Consider the following 19,334-nt stretch of genomic DNA (forward strand, 5'->3'; position numbering starts at 1 on the left):
TAGCCTTATGTCGCAAGCATTTGCACCAGAGGCGGGGCTTGTCCCTGCACACACACACACACACACACACACACACACACACACACACACACACACACACACGAGAGCCATACAAGATTAAGGAGGTGCCAGGAAAGGGCGGCTGACTAGATGACCTTAAAGCACCCTTGTGGCCTAGTGAGCTGCCTAGACCTTCCTGCCACAGCCCTGGGTGATTCTGCCAGGCAGGACCAGTCGGTCACCTTGGCCCTTAGATATCTAGAGAGCAAAGGGTGACTACTTACTTCCCTGATGTCCTCCCAGGCAGCCCAGCGGGAAGTTCAGGCAGCAGTGTGGCCCGAGGGAAGCTAGTGTAGTAGTTTGAAAGGTGGGTGTGTTTCCCAGTTGTATGATCTGAAGCTGTTAAATATTTTATGCTTCGGGAAGGTTGTCAATAAATGTACAAATTCCTATTCTGGTTTCTGGACTAGGGTAAAAATAATTTGACAGTGAGTGAGGTGGGGGTGGGGGGATGACTATGGATGGGACAGGGCTGATAGAGTTCCTCCAGACACGCAAGCCCTGTGTTTCATAGTTAGTGCTACATACAGGAGGTCAGGAGTCATGAGACGCAGGATAAAGAGGCAATAGAAACAGAACTTCAAGGTCATTCATGGTTACGTCAGTGAATTCAAGGCCAGCCTGGGATAAATGAGACCCTGTTTCAGTACAAGACATACATACATGCATACATACACATATGAACGCATGGGGAAACCATTAGGAGCCCTACATGAAGGACCCAGTGAACGGAACGTGCTTTTACAAGCAGAGCCTTCCCCACAGCCTGAGGTCTCTGCTGTAGGGCACCTGGGGTTTCCCTTGACCCCTTTTAGCAAAATCCTAGGCTGAGAAGCAGAACCAGAGCCCCTATGACCCCCTACAAAAAGATGATCACACTGCCTTCTAGGGCAGGAGACATCTGAATATGCTCAAGGAGCAGGGCCTGGTGCCTCGCCTAGCTTCATGTCCAGTTAGAACCTGCTTTCTGAGCCGTGAGCACTTAAGTGTTGTATAAACAGTTTAAAGGGAAAGCAGCCAGCAGCCTCACAGCTCAGCCCTTGTCCCTTCCCATTGCAACCCCAGGGAATGACAAATAGGACCGTATTCATACTTTCAATTGGATTTGATCCCCCTGGTATTTCTCAATAATTTACCATTGTTTCGTTGAGCCAAGACTCAGAATATAATTCTCCACTTTGTAGGAGAAGTTTAAAACAGTCTGTTCGGGGGTCAAAGAATGATAGGGTCTTATCAAGAAATCTCCCTACTCCTACCCCCACCAGCCTAGCTGGCCTCAAGCTCACTACATAACTAGATTGATTGCCTTTGAACTCCCGGTTCTCTGGCCTCCACCTGCAAAGTGCTGGGAAAATTCATGTTCACCACCCTGCCTGCTCAAAAAAGATAGGGCTCCTGACCCCCACCCCCACCCACCAGTGTCCCCTCTTCAGCAAGCTGCATACTCATCTTCGTTAAGCAAGTCTGTCACTATTCCTGCCACCCAAAGTAACAGCAGGAAAGACCGTCACAGCTGATGGACCCTCCCCTGCTGTGGTTAGACAAGGGACATCTTTTGCAATGGAAACCCAGACTGGGGACTGGCAGGACGTGGGGCTCCCTCTTCCAGTACTGACCTCAGTGGAAAGTCACTTGCATCCTTGTGATAGTGTTTTTCAGGGACCTGCTAACCAGGAACATCCCAGGAAGAGTGGGGAGCAGGGAACTCGGCTTTTCCCCAGGAGTAAACGGTGGGGGAAGGACAGAGTTCCTGAGATAGAGTCTCTGAGAGAATCTCAGAGAAGAGTGAGGAGAAGTCCAAGTCCCAAGGAAACAGAGGCGCCATTTGTCACCGACCTGGAAGAGCAGAGGGAAGAGAGGGAGGAGAAGGCAAAAGGAACCTAGGAAGTGTGTCATCCAGACCCCAGGGGGTGGCACCGGGAAAGCCAGAGAGAAAGTAAGTGGGGTGGAGCCTTCACGATTTACACCCATCAACTGAGGTGAGGGGTGGGTTAGGCTGGGGACTGGGGAGAGGGCGTGTGACACAAAGCAGTTTCTTGGGACAGACCACTCTCTCATTAGAGAGGAGAGAGGGAGAAAGAGAGAGAGAGAGAGAGAGAGAGAGAGAGAGAGAGAGAGAGAGAGAGAGAGAGAGACCTCTACCTCGTACACAGCACTCCCTAGCAGGTCAAGGACGGAGACATGAGATTCTCTGCTTCTCGGGCCCTGCAACTCAGGAAAGCCATCGGTCTTGCAGTCATGGAGAAGGTGAAAAGAGTCAGGCTGCCAGTGAGTGCTCAGAGGGCCTTCAGGGCGTGGAGGGTTGCGTCCCCGACCGATGTGGCTATAGAGGTTGGTGCTCCTCAAGTGTCCTCGCCTGTGTGTGCCATGTATGGTCACCAGGCAAGGCGCCCTGTTTCCCACAGCCTTCCGTCATCCCGTTTTCACCTACCTTTCCTATTCTTTGGAAACTTCAGTGACTTCTGGCTACCAAAACCTGGATAGAAGAAAACACACCTAACTGTCCTAACCTGGCACTGTCTGCTAAGGGTGTCCCGACAGACACACCTTGCATCTCTTGGTCTCTGCATTGCTTCAGCCCCATTGTTCTGCTTTCTCAACGCCTAATCCACCAGCTGAAATCTTTTCCTCACCCCAGCCCTGATGCCGCCTCTTCTGGAAAGCCTTCTCTGGTTTCTTTACTCGGGTAACTGTTATGTTTTATTAAAAAAAAAAAAAAAAGATAGGAGAAGCCAGGGATATGTTTGGTGGAGGTGCGGTAAGGTGTGGGGAAAGGGAGTGCTTCTGTGGACCCATGCTGAGGCATCCCTTCCCTCTGAGAATAGAATAGTTTATTCATGACATGGGAGGGGAGTTCAGAGGGTAGTACAGACAAAGAAAGGCAGAGAAAGAGGACAGGAGTAGAGGCCGGTCACGAGCACGCGGGAAGAGGGGGGAGGGCAATGAGTAGAGAGAAGGTAAGGAGCAGGAGGAAGAGAGCAAGAGAGAGGAGGGGGCAAGCAGCCCCTCTTACAGTGGGTCCGACACACCTGGCTGTTGCCAGGTAACTGAGGGGGCGGAGCCTAGACGGAATGAGCGCCAGCAGTGACTTCTGCCGGTGCTCTCTTCCTGAATGCGCAACATTTCTTAACTTCTTTGTGGCCGTGTGACACTATTTCATTTTTGCTTCGTTTGGCTTTGTTAGAGCTTGTTTTATAGACTAAGTCTCCTACAGCCCACGTCAGCCTTGTGTATCCAAGGCTAGCCTTGAACTTCTGATCCTCCTGCTTCTACCTCCCAAGTGTTGGGATCACAGCTGTGTGAGTCACCAAGACTGGCTTCTTCTTCTTTTTTTTTTTTTTAAATTATTTATTTATTTATTATAGATGAGTACACTGTAGCTGTCCTCAGACACATCAGAAGAGGGCATCAGATCCCATTACAGATGGTTGTGAGCCTCCATGTGGTTGCTGGGAATTGAACTCAGGACCTCTGGAAGAGCAGCCGGTGCTCTTAACCACTGAGCCATCTCTCCAGCCCCGCCAAGACTGGCTTCTAAGCTTGCATTCTAACTATGGAGGAGGAGGAGGAGGAGGAGGAGGAGGAGGGGGGGGAGGGGGAGGGGGAGGGGGAGGAGGAGGAGGATGGTCTCAGTTCCCTCCGTGTTGGTCTTTGAAGGCTTAGGAGTGTCTCTTGTCTCTCTCTCTCTTTTTTAAGTATAGAATAGAGTTTATTCAGGGCATGGGGAGGGGAGTTAAGAGGGTAGTAGGGCAGAGAGAGAAGTAGAGAAATAGAAGAATAGAAGAAGAGAGAAGGAGAGTAAAGGCTGGCCATGAGAATGTGGAGAGAAGCGGGGAGTGGAAGAGGGGAAGAGCAAGAGAGCAAGAGCTGTCTCTCTCTCTCTTGTACAGGGTGGTCTCAAACTCATGAGCCTAAGTCATCTTTCCAGCTTCTATACATGAGTAGCTGGGACTATGAGCATGAGCCACAGCTGACTATCTTGCTCACTTCTGAATCCCTGGCACTTACTCTCTGACTGTGACCTCGGGCTCAGGATGTCAGGTCTAGCGGCAAGGGAGAGGAGGTTGCTCAGGTAGAAGGAGCACCGCGGCCTGAGTGGAAGACTGGAAATGGGACAGGCCTGATACATTTGACTCTGGTACACAGGAGGCACACAGGAAAACTGGAGATAAGGTCAGAGAGGGAGGACTCTGGGCGCTGCTCTACGGAGGGTCTGATGTGCAGCCCGAGGATCTGACTTCTATCCTGGAGGCCACAGGAAGTCACTGAATGCTCTCACTCAACAAACACCAAATGGAAGAGTGACACAGAACTGGTTAGGGTGGCACCATCATTTGGCCAGGCCTATCTAGGGAACATCTTACGGTACATGCTGGGTACCCAACATTCTTTGAGCCCACACTGTACCCGAGTCAAAAGACTTCTTCATAGATTTTCTCTTGAAAGAGACTTGACTCATATAATACTTGGCAGGCTCAGGAATGTGCTCTGCTCTGTGCCAGGTTTCCTGAGTCATTTTGTGAGTTCTACATAACTGTGTGGCATGGAAACTCTACTGTATTGACCATGTCAGTCCCGTTCCTCTGGGCTAGCAGAAGCAATGGCAGAAAGCATAGATTTCATTCTGAGGACTTGGCTTACATGACCATGGAGGGTGGTAATTCCCACCATTGGCCACCTTTAAGCTGGAGACTCAGGAAACTGGGTGGCAGAGGGTCCTGTCCAGACGTGAAAATCAGAACCAAGATGGTGTCTGGCCAGGGTGAGGGCAGAAAAGGCTGAAGCAGGCAGACAGCAAAGACACCCACTGCTCTGTGGCTCCTGCACCTAAACTTGCCTTGAGATCAGTTTCTTGCCGTATGTTCTGTGAGCATAGGGCCTTGAAGAGAGGAAAATAGGCTTTGAGCCAGTCAGTGCCAGGTTAAGGCTGAAATCATTTAGAAATTGCACGGTTTTGGCAAAGCAGGTATTCTTTCTGAGCCTGTTTTTTTGTTTGTTTTTGTTTTTGTTTATTTTCATCTGGAAAATGGGAAGGATCTTCTCTACCCCAGAGTCAGGATGAAGACAAACCCAGAAGACCATTGGTCTCTTCAAGTAGCATTTGTAGAGAGGCTACTCATCCTGGACTCAGAACGTGGCCGATGTGCCTGGAGGAGGGAAGCCGTGCTTAGACTGTAGTGGAATGGAGCCTGCCTGAGGTATCCTCACAGGCCTTTCCTGAGAGTTTTACCCGTCTCTCAACCCCACCCCACTCTTGGCTTTCTGCCAGTCTTCTTCTCCCAACCCGGAAATTTAACAAGCTGACAGGTCCCATCCTTCACTGACTAAGAACATTATCCCACAGGCCTGGAGACATGAGGCATTGTTGAAAGCTGCCCTGGGGCACCCTGTGCCTCACCCCCACCCCCTCCAGCTTTGTTTGTGGTCTCTGGGCATCCAACAGTATCTGGAAAATGGTTGTAGTAAGCTAAACAGATTCCCCATTTTCCTGGAGCTGGGGTGAATTTTCCCTTTGCAACCAAAAAAGTACAAGTATGGGTCTTTCTGGAGACTGGTCTTGAGATGCTACTGACCAATGCCAAGAGGAAGTAGGCCTGTCTGTGTTCTGCAAGGGGACCAGAGTCTTACTCCTTACCTGCAAGGGGGTCCCTGAAACGGTGCACAAGCCGAAGTGTAGGGTGGTGAGAAGAGGGAGTTCCCACTCTGTGGGTACACGGGTAGGCATAAGGAAAAGGAAGAAACAGTATCCTTTTCCAGAATCCTTCTGGGGTCAGAGGAGCGTGTGTGCACATGAGGTCTCTGCACATGCATTTTCCACACAAAGCAATTTCCTAGCAGACGGACCTGACCTGGGCATCTAATAACCCAGTTTACATTCTGCTTGCAGCATTGTATTCCATAGGTGACCAGTTCAGTTCCACAGGGCTGCCCCTACCTGAGACCATAGTCAAAAGTAGTTACTAGATCATCTCCACTGTGCTTCCGCCTCCACTATAAACTGAGGTGTCCCCAAGGCCCTCCACATCCACCTGTTTAACTACTTGCTCTTGTGTCTTAACTCACAGACGTACATTCACTTTTTTCTTTAAAAAGCTTCATATCTCTTGTTCTGACTTTTTTTTAAAAAGATTTATTTCTTTTTTTTTTTTTTTTTTTTTTTTGGTTCTTTTTTTCGGAGCTGGGGACCGAACCCAGGGCCTTGTGCTTCCTAGGTAAGCGCTCTACCACTGAGCTAAATCCTCAGCCCCCAAAAGATTTCTTTCTTTTTTTTTTTTTAAACCACTCAACAACTATCTTTATTATATATAAGTATACTGTAGCTGTCTTCAGATACATCAGAAGAGGGCATCTGATCTCTTTACAGATGGTTGAGCCACCATGTGGTTGCTGGGAATTGAACTCATGACCTCTGGAAGAGCAGTCGGGTGCTCTTAACCGCTGAGCCATCTCTCCAGCCCCCAAAGATTTATTTCTTATATACACTGTCACTGTCTTCAGACACACCAGAAAGGGGCATCAGATCTCATTACAGATGGTTGTGAGCCACCATGCGGTTGCTGGGATTTGAACTCAGGACCTCTGGAAGAGCAGTCAGTGCTCTTAACCACTGAGCCATCTCTCCAGCCCCTTATTCTGACTTTTTTTTTTTTTCCTTTTTTTTTTTTTCAGAGCTGGGGACCGAACCCAGGGCCTTGCACTTGCTAGGCAAGCGCTCTACCACTGAGCTAAATCCCCAACCCCTATTCTGACTTTTAAAAAGATTCATTTTAACTATGTATATGGGGGAGGGAGACTCTGTGAAGATCAAAAGAGGGTACTGGAACCCCTGGATTGGGGAGTTACAAACTTTTGTGGTCTTCATGGCAGAGCCATCTCCCCATATCCAACTGTTGTGACTTTTAAATTTATTTTATTTGCGTTCTGCTGAGGATGGGACTCAGGCCTTTGTGTATGCAAGGCAAGTGTCTCTGCCTTGGCCACAATCCTAGCCTACTCTGTTTATTATAAAAGACATCACAATGTACAGTTGAGCAAAAGTAGGGGCTGTGAGCTTCATTTGCCCTCCACCTCCAGCTCCCTGCAACTCAAAGCCCTTCAAATCTTGTTTGAGAGTATAATAGACCTTAATCTGCAGTAAACGCGTCTCTTCCAGGGAGATGGGTGAGCAGGGTTGAAAGTCACGATTCTTCCCATCACTAAGGAAATCAAAGCAGTAGCAAACTCCATTTCACATCCTGTCAGTGGTGGAGTACCTTAAGATTCACATAGGATTTAGCGGAAGCTGGGAGAGGAATAGGAACTGGCCTACAGAAAGAAATTTAAAGGCAGACACGGATGTAAACTGACCAAGTCATTCGTAAGCCCTCAAATGCTGAGACACGTCCTGGTTTGAGGCTTTTTAAGTGAAGCAGCAGGAGAAAGGCCGGCCCATCTGATAGACTGTTATGGTGGACAGACCGACAAGGTGCTTTTTCACGCAATGTTTCCTGAGGGCCTGTTGCCTGCCAGAACTTGTCCCCGGCGCTGGGAACAGCAATGAAGAAAGTGACCAGGGTTTTTCTGAGTCTCACAAGTTTTACGGAGAAGGAAGCGGAGGATCGATGCATTTCGGGCTCCTGCTTCTAGGGCTGAGGAGCATGTCCGGCTGGCCATTCTTAGAGGTGTCGCAGCACATGTGGAGCCACCCTAACAGAGCCATCGTGCTGCGCGCGCCGCCCCGATCTTGGTGGCGCCTAGCCCGGCTGGACGCCCGCCCCTAGCCCAGCCTACACGTGGGTTCCCGCACGTCCGCTGGGCTTCCACTCTGACGTCAGCACGGAGCTTCCATTTAAGGCCCCGCCCGCGTGCAGCTCTGCGTGCTGGAGCCACTGTCGCCGATCTCGCGCACGCTACTGCTGCTGCTCGCCCGTCGTCCCCCATCGTGCACTAAGCGGTACGGTCGGGACCCATGCTACCCGCACAGGGCGTTCCTACCTGGGGTGGAGGTGCAGGGTGGGTGTTCAGACCTGGGCACGCGTGGGCTACTGTGCTCTGGGGAACGGAGCAGGCGGCCCCACCCAGCCTGGGGCGACGAGATCGGTGTGAGAAGAAGGGTTAGGGGGATGGCGGGCCTGAAGGTCGGGAGCCACAAAACAGGGACCAGAAAGCAGTGCGAGACGGGAGGACGGGTAACTCGAGCCCATGGGGGCCGAAAGAGCCTCAGCCCGTCCGGGGCGGGTATTAAGAGCCTTCGTGCGGTTTGCATTTTCCCTTGCGTGGGCTCGGTGGAGTGGATGTTTCCTGCAGATTAAAGGGCGCTGTTGACCTAAATGGGGTTTGTTAAGAAGCTCCTGATGTGTCTGGGGATCATGCTAAGCGCGCTGCGTGCGGAGAGGAAGCGGGAAGAGTTGCAGTCCTTCCTCTACACCCTAGACGGAAGGAGGAAACCTGTAGCTGAGAGGCCTGCGACACCCATCGGGTCGTAGGTGGGGAGTAGCCGCACCCTGTCCCAGTAGAGCACGAAAATGAGGTTTGCGTGAGGCAGATTATCTGCGGGAAGACCCCCCCCCGCCCTGCCCCCCAGCCTGCAGAAACCTCTCAAGGCTGTCTAGAAATAGCAGCGGTTGTAAGGAGACCGGATTCCTGCCTGATGGCCCTAGGCTGCTTGCCCAGAGATCTTGCGGAGTCCTTTTGCACTTTGGAACGATTTCAAAAATAGACGTGGTGCTTGCTGGGAAAGGTGGCCCTCGTGGTACTGCGGGGGAGGCTCTGGGTCTCAGACCCTCCACAATTGTATCCGCATTTTGGAACTGAAGAAATTTCCCTTAGCGGCCACATCCTGGCCAACGAGGCCTCACCGTGTGAAGGTCCTGGTTTCTGGTATGGGCATTTGAGATCTCACCCTGGCGCCAGGCTGAGGTGGCTGCCAGCCACTTCACTGCTTGTGCTTTGGGCTCTAGTAGGGGCCCAACTCTGACCGCGAACTTACTGCAAGAGGTCTCATCCATGGCTAGCAGCCACTAGACTTACGTATGACACCTTGTTCTGAAGTTGCGCACGCGCACCGGCTTGCCCCCTGCCTGCCAGTCTTACAGATCTGGCTTGATCATACAACTTGGGTTCTTGCGGGGGTGGGGGTTAGGAAGCAAGTTTGCGCGTGCGCAGGCCTAAGCACGTTGCTATGCCTTAGGGTCGCACCTTGTAGCCGTTATTGGCGCCCTCTGCTCTTGATTTTTGGTATTTCCGGAAGCAACTTGGGGCCTACTTGCTGTAGGACTCTGGGTGATGGGAGAAGAGCGGGAGGGCAGTTCTTTAACCGTGTAAGAGGAGGGACCATCCCTTTTGGGGTTCATCAAGATGAGTAAGAACTCAGGCGGCTACACATATACGGAGACCTCAGTATTATTTTTCCATTTCAAGGTGAGGACCTTCACGCTGAGAGCCAGACCACACCCTGGCGTTGAGCGTTGCACTCTGTGACTATTCTTGGTTTTTTCCATTTCTGTTTTTTGTCATGTTGTCACTTAATGGAAAGTAGTCCAAAGGTAGCAAAGTCAACGTTTTTTAAAGTCAGAAACTTGGTGAGTACATCTTGGGACAGGCTACAATGATACACGTTGTTTTCCCCTTAGGTCCCAAAAGATTCAAAGTCCAAGATGGCAGCCCTCAAGGACCAGCTGATTGTGAATCTTCTTAAGGAAGAACAGGTCCCCCAGAACAAAATTACAGTTGTTGGGGTTGGTGCTGTTGGCATGGCTTGTGCCATCAGTATCTTAATGAAGGTAAGTGGGGTCCTTTATGTCACAAGCCTGTGGATGGGGGTCCTCCCTACATTGTCACATTGTATATAAAACTATTAAGGTTTGCACATACTCATTCAGAGTCAACTGTGAAACATTTTGCAACATAGTGATACACAAGAAAGGGATTATGAAAGTAACAGTATCAAAGGTGATCTCACTGAGGCCTGTTTAAAACACTCTGCCTTGTGTTAAGGTGCCGTACCACCAGAAGAGCCCTTTTATTATGCATTTTATGTACCTTTTATTATACCTTTTCAGTTAAGTGAATCCAGTGCCTCCAACATGCTAGATAACCATTGACCTACGTGCCCAAATCTAAAGAGACATTTGAATTGGAATTTATATGTGCATGTGATTAAAATTAAAATCCTACTGAATAGGTTATCTTGAACTTCTGTCTGACCCCCATTGTTTCCTGGTGTATGCAGTTTTCCATTGGAAAAAAGAATTGTGTGTGAGCAGACAGTCACATAAGAGGGTAACTTTTGGCTAGTTCTCTCCTACCTTATGGGTTCTGGAGGTCAAATTCAGCTCAGCAGACTGTTTTCACCCATCCATCTCCCACCTACGTTTCTTATCAATCACAGAGCTAAAATTTAATTAGTCATAACTTTATAATTGAGTTAGAAAACACTTTGAGACAGGGTAAATAAACGTTCTTGGTTCGTATGTAGTCCAAACTATCCTTGAACTTGGAACAGTCTTCCTGGGTTTGGTTTATATGTCTCCAACATAACACCTAGCTTTGCAGAATACTATTATTCTTCAGGTACTGACTAAAATCTGCCTGAGGCAACATTTTTTTCTTTCTTTCTTTCTTTTTTTTTTTTTTTTTTTTTTTTTGGAGCTGGGGACCGAACCCAGGGCCTTGCGCTTGCTAGGCAAGCACTCTACCACTGAGCTAAATCCCCAATCCCTCTTTTTTTTTGTTAAAGGTATGCTTAACTTTATTATTCCCATTTTATATGAGTACACTGTTGCTGTCCTCAGACATACCAGAAGAGGGCATCAGATCCCATTACAGATGGTTGTGAGCCACCATGTGGTTGCTGGGATTTGAACTCAGGACCTCAGGAAGAGCAGTCAGTGCTCCTAACCACTGAGCCATCTCTCCAGCCCTGAGGCAACATTTCAAAGTATATATTTTTTTGAAGACAAAGTCTCTTGTCTTTTTAAGTAGTAGTTGTTGGTAGGTTTCTGTTTGTCTCTTGCAGACAGGGCTTGAATGCTGCCTTAGTACTGCCCATAAGGGCATGCCTTGATATTCCTGCCTTGGGGTATTGCTTCTTTAATTGAGTCTTTCTTTCCCCCCACCAGAAGGTCTCACTATGCTAAGCAACAGTTTACCCTGAGCTTTGTGCCCAAGCCTAGTTTCAAGCCTTCTTGCTGGCCAGTGTCACCTAGTTAGTGAATGACAGCCCCACACAGAAGCCACTCCAGTGGAGGGCTTGCGGGAGAGACTACACAGGGCTTTCGGGGAAGCAATGGTTTTGAATGTATCCCAATGGAGACTAAAGTAGCAGCACCCTCCTGGGCCGGAATACAGACCATGGCAAGTCCTGAGAAGAGTCAGGATTGTTTTCTCATTTAACTAAAACGTTTATCTTTTAGGACTTGGCTGATGAGCTTGCCCTTGTTGATGTCATAGAAGATAAGCTAAAGGGAGAGATGATGGATCTTCAGCATGGCAGCCTTTTCCTTAAGACACCAAAAATTGTCTCCAGCAAAGGTTGGTTGAGGCTAGGTTCTACTGCTGTCAGGCTTAAGTTCCTCCTCAGGCCTAGAACCCTGTCTCTACACAGTTCTTTCATTCAAAACCAAAGGGCCTTGGCATACTTTTGTGCTGGTTTTCAATACCTTTGATAGCTAGCAGAGGATTTGAAGTGGGAACTTAATTTGCACAAATATGGAGATTCTCCGAATTAGGGTGTGAGTAAGCTCTGAGTCTCCATTGTTTGTTTCAAGTATGTACTGCTGGGATGGATTCTGGGACCTCGTACACACCAGGGGGCACAAAGCTTTAGCTGTAGAGTGACAATGCCAACCTTGCTGCCCAGTAGCAGTTGAGGGCGTGCCCCCAGGGCCTGCCCAGCAGATGTTCTTGGCTTGACCTTTTACACCTCACTGACACTAGCCAGGAACCCAGGGTTGAAAGTCTGTTGACTTCCCTCCTACCTGATTGACAAGTCCCTGGATCAGCTGCCCTGTGTCACAGGGGGAAAGGGGGATTAGAGAAGATGGCTGGGCTTTTGACAACAATGAAGTGGCTAATGAAAGCGAATGGGTAGAATGCTGGGTGTGGTGGTGCATGTACATAGTACATGTCTCAAGGGGCGAGGGGAGAGAATATTCTGTGTTAGGCTACAGATTGCCACTTAGGAGTTGTTGACAGTCCTTCCTGTTACAATGATAATTATGAGAAAGGCATTCTGCGAGAGACATCAGTTAAAACTACACACCCAAGGCAAGTTCTGAATGGCACAGGGCTCCGTCATCTGTGTATAAGAGGCCAGAATAAAACTCTACACTGGAGGTTTATGCAAGAAGCTTTGCTGGGTAGGACACATTCCCTGAGGGGACCTTCATTTCTGGTCTTTTTCTCTAGATTATAGTGTGACTGCAAACTCCAAGCTGGTCATTATCACCGCGGGGGCCCGTCAGCAAGAGGGAGAGAGCCGGCTCAATTTGGTCCAGCGAAACGTGAACATCTTCAAGTTCATCATTCCAAATGTTGTGAAATACAGTCCACAGTGCAAACTGCTCATCGTCTCAAACCCAGGTGGGGCTTCTCAACCGCGGACCGCCTGCGTTCGCCCTGATGCTGCACTGTGTGTACACATGCTCCTTAGTGTTTTGGGGATTGTGTTTTTATAAAACAGTTCAAGCATAAGTGCCTTGAAATGCAGTTGCAAAGTTTGGAATTGTCACTCATGATCTTGAAGAAGTGAGTAACTGAGTAATTAATTGTGTTGATACAATATATTTAAAACAATAATACTTTGAATGATTGGACATGAATTATGTAGCAAAGAGGTTAAACTACTGATCTATGCTCAGCATGGTCAGAACCATGTGTTTGGCGTTACATGTCATGTAAATGTCTTGTTTTGTGTTTTGCAGTGGATATCTTGACCTACGTGGCTTGGAAGATCAGCGGCTTCCCCAAAAACAGAGTTATTGGAAGTGGTTGCAATCTGGATTCGGCTCGGTTCCGTTACCTGATGGGAGAAAGGCTGGGAGTTCATCCACTGAGCTGTCACGGGTGGGTCCTGGGAGAGCATGGCGACTCCAGTGGTAAGTCTTTAATACCGGCTTCTTTTCTCTTCCTTAGAACAAAAACCTAGCATGAAAAAATTATGTTTCTCTTTTTAAGATTTATTTTTTATATGTGAGTACACTAGCTATCTTCAGATGCCCAGAAGAGGGCGTCAGATCCCATTGCAGATGGTTGTGAGCCACCATGTGGTTGCTGGGATTTGAACTCAGGACCTCTGGAAGAGCAGCAGGTGCTCTTAACCACTGAGCCATCTCTCCTGCCCTCGGGCATTTCTTCTCTGAAGTCCAGCCTTTGTCTTCCGGGTATCGGTTTCATACCTGTTGACTCTTGTTGATTACATGTCTGCTGTAGGACACGGGAGCCTGTGTGCTAGGCACACAGTCCACCGAGCCTTGCCCTCAGGCCCGGGACATGTTGACCATGGTTCTTAGCACAACTTTAATCACTTCATTCAGCAGTGTACATTTGATTTGAAATGCCTGCCCCTGCACACTTAGCCAGATCAGATGTGGGGTGAAACACCGTTAGGGAGCAGTTGAGGGTTGCATTTATACAGTGTTCTTAGAGGTCCTGTGGCAAGGAAATGCCCTTTCACTGTGAACACTGACAGACAGTACATAGCCACTGAAATCTACAGGTTTCAGTGCAGTGCATGAGGAGAGTAGGTTAGAATGTACAGTTGGTATTAATGTACTGGGGTTTGCTAATCCTGACCATTTTTGAGAAGTGGGGGAACCTTCCTCTGCAGATGAGGAAACAAAGGCGGGACACAGTTACTCTTCTGTGCTGTTGGGTGGAGACAATGTAAGCTGCCCATTTCTTCCAGTGCCTGTGTGGAGTGGTGTGAACGTCGCCGGCGTCTCCCTGAAGTCTCTGAACCCGCAGCTGGGCACGGATGCAGACAAGGAGCAGTGGAAGGATGTGCACAAGCAGGTGGTTGACAGGTGAGGCTTCTTGCCGGACAGCATGGGGACTGAAGATGTATTCACTTTACGTCCCATCATGTCACTTCAGGACTAGGCACATCCTCTTCCACAGGGTCCAGGCAAAGCCGTCCATTTAGGGGAATGGGGTCCTGAGGCAGGCAGACCACAGGCTCGGGGACACCCCCTACTCCAGTTGGTGGGGGAGCCTCATGAAGACCAAGCTGCTCATTTGCTGAGTCTGTGCAGGGCCCTGGGTCCAGCCTGTGCTCCCTGTTTGGTTGGTGATTCAGTATCTGGGAGCCCCAGAGAGTCCAGGTGGTTGACCCTGTTGGTGTTCCGGCTCTCTGCGTCCCTCAATTCCTCTCACAAATATTCATAAGTCCCCAAGCGCCATCTAATGGTGGGGTGTGTGTGTGTGTGTGTGCATCTCCAAAAGATTTCAACAGTTTTCATTTGAGTGCTTTTGCTTACATTTTTTTTCTTTTTTAATATTTTATGTGAGTACATTGTCTTAGGGAGGGGCAGTAGGTGGCCTTGTTGGAGAAGTGTCATTGGAGGTCAACATTGGGGTTTTAATACCCAATTGGTTCTTCCAGTGCCTTCAGAACCTGCCTTAATGGACAAAACCTGGGCTGGGAACTGGTCCCAATGAAATGGTTTCCTTTAAGATTTATTTTTTGTACGTGAGTACACTGTTGCTGTCTTCATGCACATCAGAAGAGGGCATCAGATCCCATTACATGACAGTGAGCCACCATGTGGTTGCTGGGAATTGAACTCAGGACCTAACCACTGAGCCATCTCTCCAGCCCTACGGTTCTCTTTCTAAAACTTTGTTCCTCTTCACGCTGTAAACAAGAGGCTAAGGCGGAAGCAGCGCCACATGCAGGCGGGGTTCGCTGACGCTGGCCCCTGGAGTCTCCTGTTTGTAATGAGCTCACACCTTGGAAAAGTCCTTTACGACTGAAGACAGATGCAGTATCCGTGTAAATCAGGAGAGGGCAAAGGATTCCCTAGGACGGAAGCTATAGACACTTGTGAGTCATCTTAAGGGTCCTTTGAAGAGCTGCCTGTGCCCTTTGCTTCAGGGCCACCTCTGCAGCCCCAGAAATAAGCGAAGTGTAGCCAAGGTCTCTGTCGGGCAGATGCAGTTTAAGTCTGGTTCCGACTCATTTTGCTTTTGTGTTTTGAGATAAGGGTTTCTCTGTGTAGCCCTGGCTATCCTAAAACTCACTCTGTAGACCAACCAGGCTGGTGTAGAACTCAGATCCACCTGCCTCTGCCTCCAGAGTGCTGCGATTAGAGGTGTGAGTCCCCACCGCCCAGCTTTGATTCTTAAGTACTCTAGATTTTTAAGTAAATATTAGAAATGCTCTCAGTGGACTTGGTGTTTCCCGCTTGACTCAGTCGTGTGGTGTGGAAGCATCATGGATGTGGTACTGGCGGCTTCCTGTTGCTGTGATGAAAGAAACATCAGGACCAAAACCACTGATGGCAGGCTTCGCTTTGGGCTCCTGGTTCCCGAGGGTTAGAGACCACAGTGGTGGGGTAGGGGTGTGAGCAGGTAGCCGGCCTCATTCACAGACAGGAAGCGGAGAGCTAACTCCGCTTTTTTTTTTTTTTTTTTGAAACCAAAAGCCCACTCCAGAGTGACACCTTTACCCCAGCCAGACCGTACCTCCTAATCACCCTCAAACAGCCTATTAATGGGGATTGGGGGGACATCTCACTCATTGAAGTCACCAGAGATGATTTTTGAGGTGCATGGAATGGAACAACACGGTCTCCATTTTCAGCCACCACTCCCAGTCTTACACTCTGAACCATTCCGTCAGCCCCTCCCTGTTTCATTTCTAAGAAATGCCAGTTTAGTTGTTGATATAGGGGTTCAGTTGCCTTGACGATGTAATGCCCCCTCTATCAACGTACAAGATTTAGTTCCCTGGGGCTCAGACCTTTTGTCTTGAATGTGTGACCTTGTAAAGAGTGTTCAGTAAAACCTCTGTTTTCCTTGTCTCTCCCTTCGCTCAACCCTTCACCATCCTTCCTATCCCACAGTGCATACGAAGTGATCAAGCTGAAAGGTTACACATCCTGGGCCATTGGCCTCTCCGTGGCAGACTTGGCCGAGAGCATAATGAAGAACCTTAGGCGGGTGCATCCCATTTCCACCATGATTAAGGTATGATTAAAATCTGTGGAGATCTGTTTTGTATCTGAGACCCTGGAGACCCTACTCCCACTTACACAGTCTAACAAGTAGGGATGTTAGAGTTTTGGGTTTGTTTCCTGATTCGGTTTGCTCTGGTATTTTTGAGGCAAGGGTCTTACATAGTGCCTGCTGGCCTGGCCTTGAACTTGTTAGGTGATTGAGGATAACTGAACTCCTTCATGCTGAAGCTCTCGTCTGCTGGGACTTCAGGCTTTTTGCTTCCTTTCTATTTTTCTGTTCATTATCGGCACTGGACATCTCTGCAATAGAATAGCATTGACACTCAACTTGTTTTATAAAGGCTTTTCTAAGCCAGGCAGTGGTAAAACAGTCTCTGAATCCCAGAACTCTGGGAGGCAGAGGCAGGCAGATCTAAAGAATATTAGGAGGTGTAGATGAAATGTAATCTCTGTCATTCTGTTGCCCAGGGTCTCTATGGAATCAAGGAGGATGTCTTCCTCAGCGTCCCATGTATCCTGGGACAAAATGGAATCTCAGATGTTGTGAAGGTGACACTGACTCCTGACGAGGAGGCCCGCCTGAAGAAGAGTGCAGATACCCTCTGGGGAATCCAGAAGGAGCTGCAGTTCTAAAGTCTTCCCAGTGTCCTAGCACTTCACTGTCCAGGCTGCAGCAGGGTTTCTATGGAGACCACGCACTTCTCATCTGAGCTGTGGTTAGTCCAGTTGTGTTGAGGTGGTCTGGGGGAAATCTCAGTTCCACAGCTCTACCCTGCTAAGTGGTACTTGTGTAGTGGTAACCTGGTTAGTGTGACAATCCCACTGTCTCCAAGACACACTGCCAACTGCATGCAGGCTTTGATTACCCTGTGAGCCTGCTGCATTGCTGTGCTACGCACCCTCACCAAACATGCCTAGGCCATGAGTTCCCAGTTAGTTATAAGCTGGCTCCAGTGTGTAAGTCCATCGTGCATATCTTGTGCATAAATGTTCTACAGGATATTTTCTGTATTATATGTGTCTGTAGTGTACATTGCAATATTATGTGAAATGTAAGATCTGCATATGGATGATGGAACCAACCACTCAAGTGTCATGCCAAGGAAAACACCAAATAAACCTTGAACAGTGAGTGATTGATGGCTTGGCTCTTTTATTAAGATGAGGTGGGGCAGCTGGTCAAGATGGTGAAGGCATTTGATCTCGGGATCAGAGGCAGATGGAGCTCTTGCATTTCAGCCAGCCTAGTTTACTTCCTTCCAGGCCAACTGGAGCTACATAGGAAGACCTCATCTCAGGGTTAGAAAAGAAAGCTAAAGGGGTTGGGTGTGGGGGCGGAGGGGTTGGAAATGTCCTAGCAGTTTAGAGCACTGACTCTTCTCCCAGAGGTCCTGAGTTCAATTCCCAGAAACCACATGGTGGTTCACTTACTATTCATCTGTAATGGGATCAGATGCCCTCTTCTGGTGTGTCTGAAGACAGTGACAGTGTACTCACATACATAAATATTTTTTTTTAAAGATTTATTTATTTATTTATATGAGTACACTGTAGCTGTTTTTAGACACCAGAAGAGGGCATCAGATCCCATTACAGATGGTTGTGAGCCACCATGTGGTTGCTGGGATTTAAACTCAGGACCTCTGGAAGAGCAGCAGGTGCTCTTAACCACTGAGCCATCTCTCCAGCCCCACATACATAAATCTTAAAGACATTTAATTGGGACCAGCTTAGGTTTTGTCCGTTAAGGCAGAAAGCATGCAGGCTCTGAAGGTAGCTAGAAGAACCAACCAATTGGGTATTAAAACCCCAAAGTTGACCTCCAATGACACTTCAACAAGGCCACCTACTGCCACTCCCTAAGCACTCAAGTACAAATCTGGGGGCCATCTTTATTCAAACCACCGTCACCGTGAGAGACCATGTCTCAGAATGTTAAACTGGATACTATTTAGGAAGACAGCTCTGAGTAAACTTTCTGCACATTCATGTAAGCTATACATAGAGGTAAAGCTGTAAAGCAGTAAGGACACTCCAGTTCTTGGGAAATAAGCTCTGAGACAAGTGACCAAGGGTACTGTGGTTTTTTTGGGGGGGTGTTAATGTGTAGGGTGTTTATCTGTATGTAGGTCCATCCCCTGGAACTGTAGTTAGGATGGTTGTGGGTGTTGGGGATTGAACTCAGGACCTCTGGGAGAAGAGTCAGTGCTCTAAACTGCTGGGAGCAGCAGGTGACCATGATTAGGAGCTGACTGAATATTGAATGAGCAGCTATTAGGTATGAATTTACACTAGTTGTGTAACTAGATATTTTTTTGGTTAGTCCATTTCCATTATCCATGGTATTTGTCTTAAGTACAAGGGATTCAGAGAATCTTAACTATGATGTCCCACACTCACGTAGGCATTTTATAAATCAATGTGAAAACTTACCAGTTGACCATCAGCTGCAAAACTCCATTGCGAAGAGGGTAGATGCACGGTGCTGAAGACTTCTAAACAGGGCCCGGTGAGAAGGCTCAGCTTGTAAAGGTGTTTGCAACCAAATGACCTGAGTCCAATCCCCAGAGCCCACATAGTTAAAAGAGAACTGGTTTCTCCAGGTTGTCCAAACACAATTGCCAAACTCAGAGCCCTAGCTCACTCTATTTCTTTAGTTGTCCTGGGGTTCTTTGTAACCAACCCTTCCCTAGGCCTCCTGGATACTTTTAGGTCAACTTGACACAAGCTAGTCAACTGTGAGAGGAACTCAAGAAACCACCCGGATATTGGCCTGGAGGCAAGTCTACAGTTCATTTCCTTTATGTGTAATTGATGCGGGAGGGTCAGCTCCCTGTGGGTGGTGTCACCCCTGGGCAGGTAATTCTGGAATGTTTTAAGAAACCAGGTTAGCAAGCTATAGGGAGCAAAGGCCCAAGGCCTTTTCTTCAGTTCTTGCCTCCAGGCTTCTGCTTTAAGTTCCTATGGCAATTTACTGGATGAAGAACTAGGAAATGGATGTGTAAGCCAATACAGCTTCCACCCCAAACTGCTTTTGGTCAAAGTGTGTATCACAGCAAAAGAAAGCTAAGATACCTGCCCTAGAAGTTGTACTGCTGGTTTGTGCTACAAACCAGG

General features: G+C 48.4%; 1 protein-coding gene across 2 annotated transcripts; it reads left to right on the plus strand.

Moving 5' to 3' along the window:
• The first annotated feature begins 7,916 nt into the window (after positions 1–7,916).
• On the plus strand, positions 7,917–17,349 carry Ldha (lactate dehydrogenase A). Of its 2 annotated transcripts, none has more exon segments than NM_017025.2 (8): positions 7,917–7,993; positions 9,672–9,821; positions 11,454–11,571; positions 12,448–12,621; positions 12,963–13,136; positions 13,946–14,063; positions 16,104–16,227; positions 16,686–17,348. In NM_017025.2, coding segments are annotated over 7 exon segments (999 nt in total). In that variant the 5' UTR covers positions 7,917–7,993; positions 9,672–9,695; the 3' UTR covers positions 16,851–17,348.
• The last annotated feature ends 1,985 nt before the right edge of the window (positions 17,350–19,334 follow it).

The sequence above is a fragment of the Rattus norvegicus genome, chromosome 1 (genome assembly GCF_021556685.1).
Source record: "Rattus norvegicus strain SHRSP/BbbUtx chromosome 1, alternate assembly SHRSP_T2T, whole genome shotgun sequence".
Taxonomy (NCBI): Eukaryota; Metazoa; Chordata; class Mammalia; order Rodentia; family Muridae; genus Rattus; species Rattus norvegicus.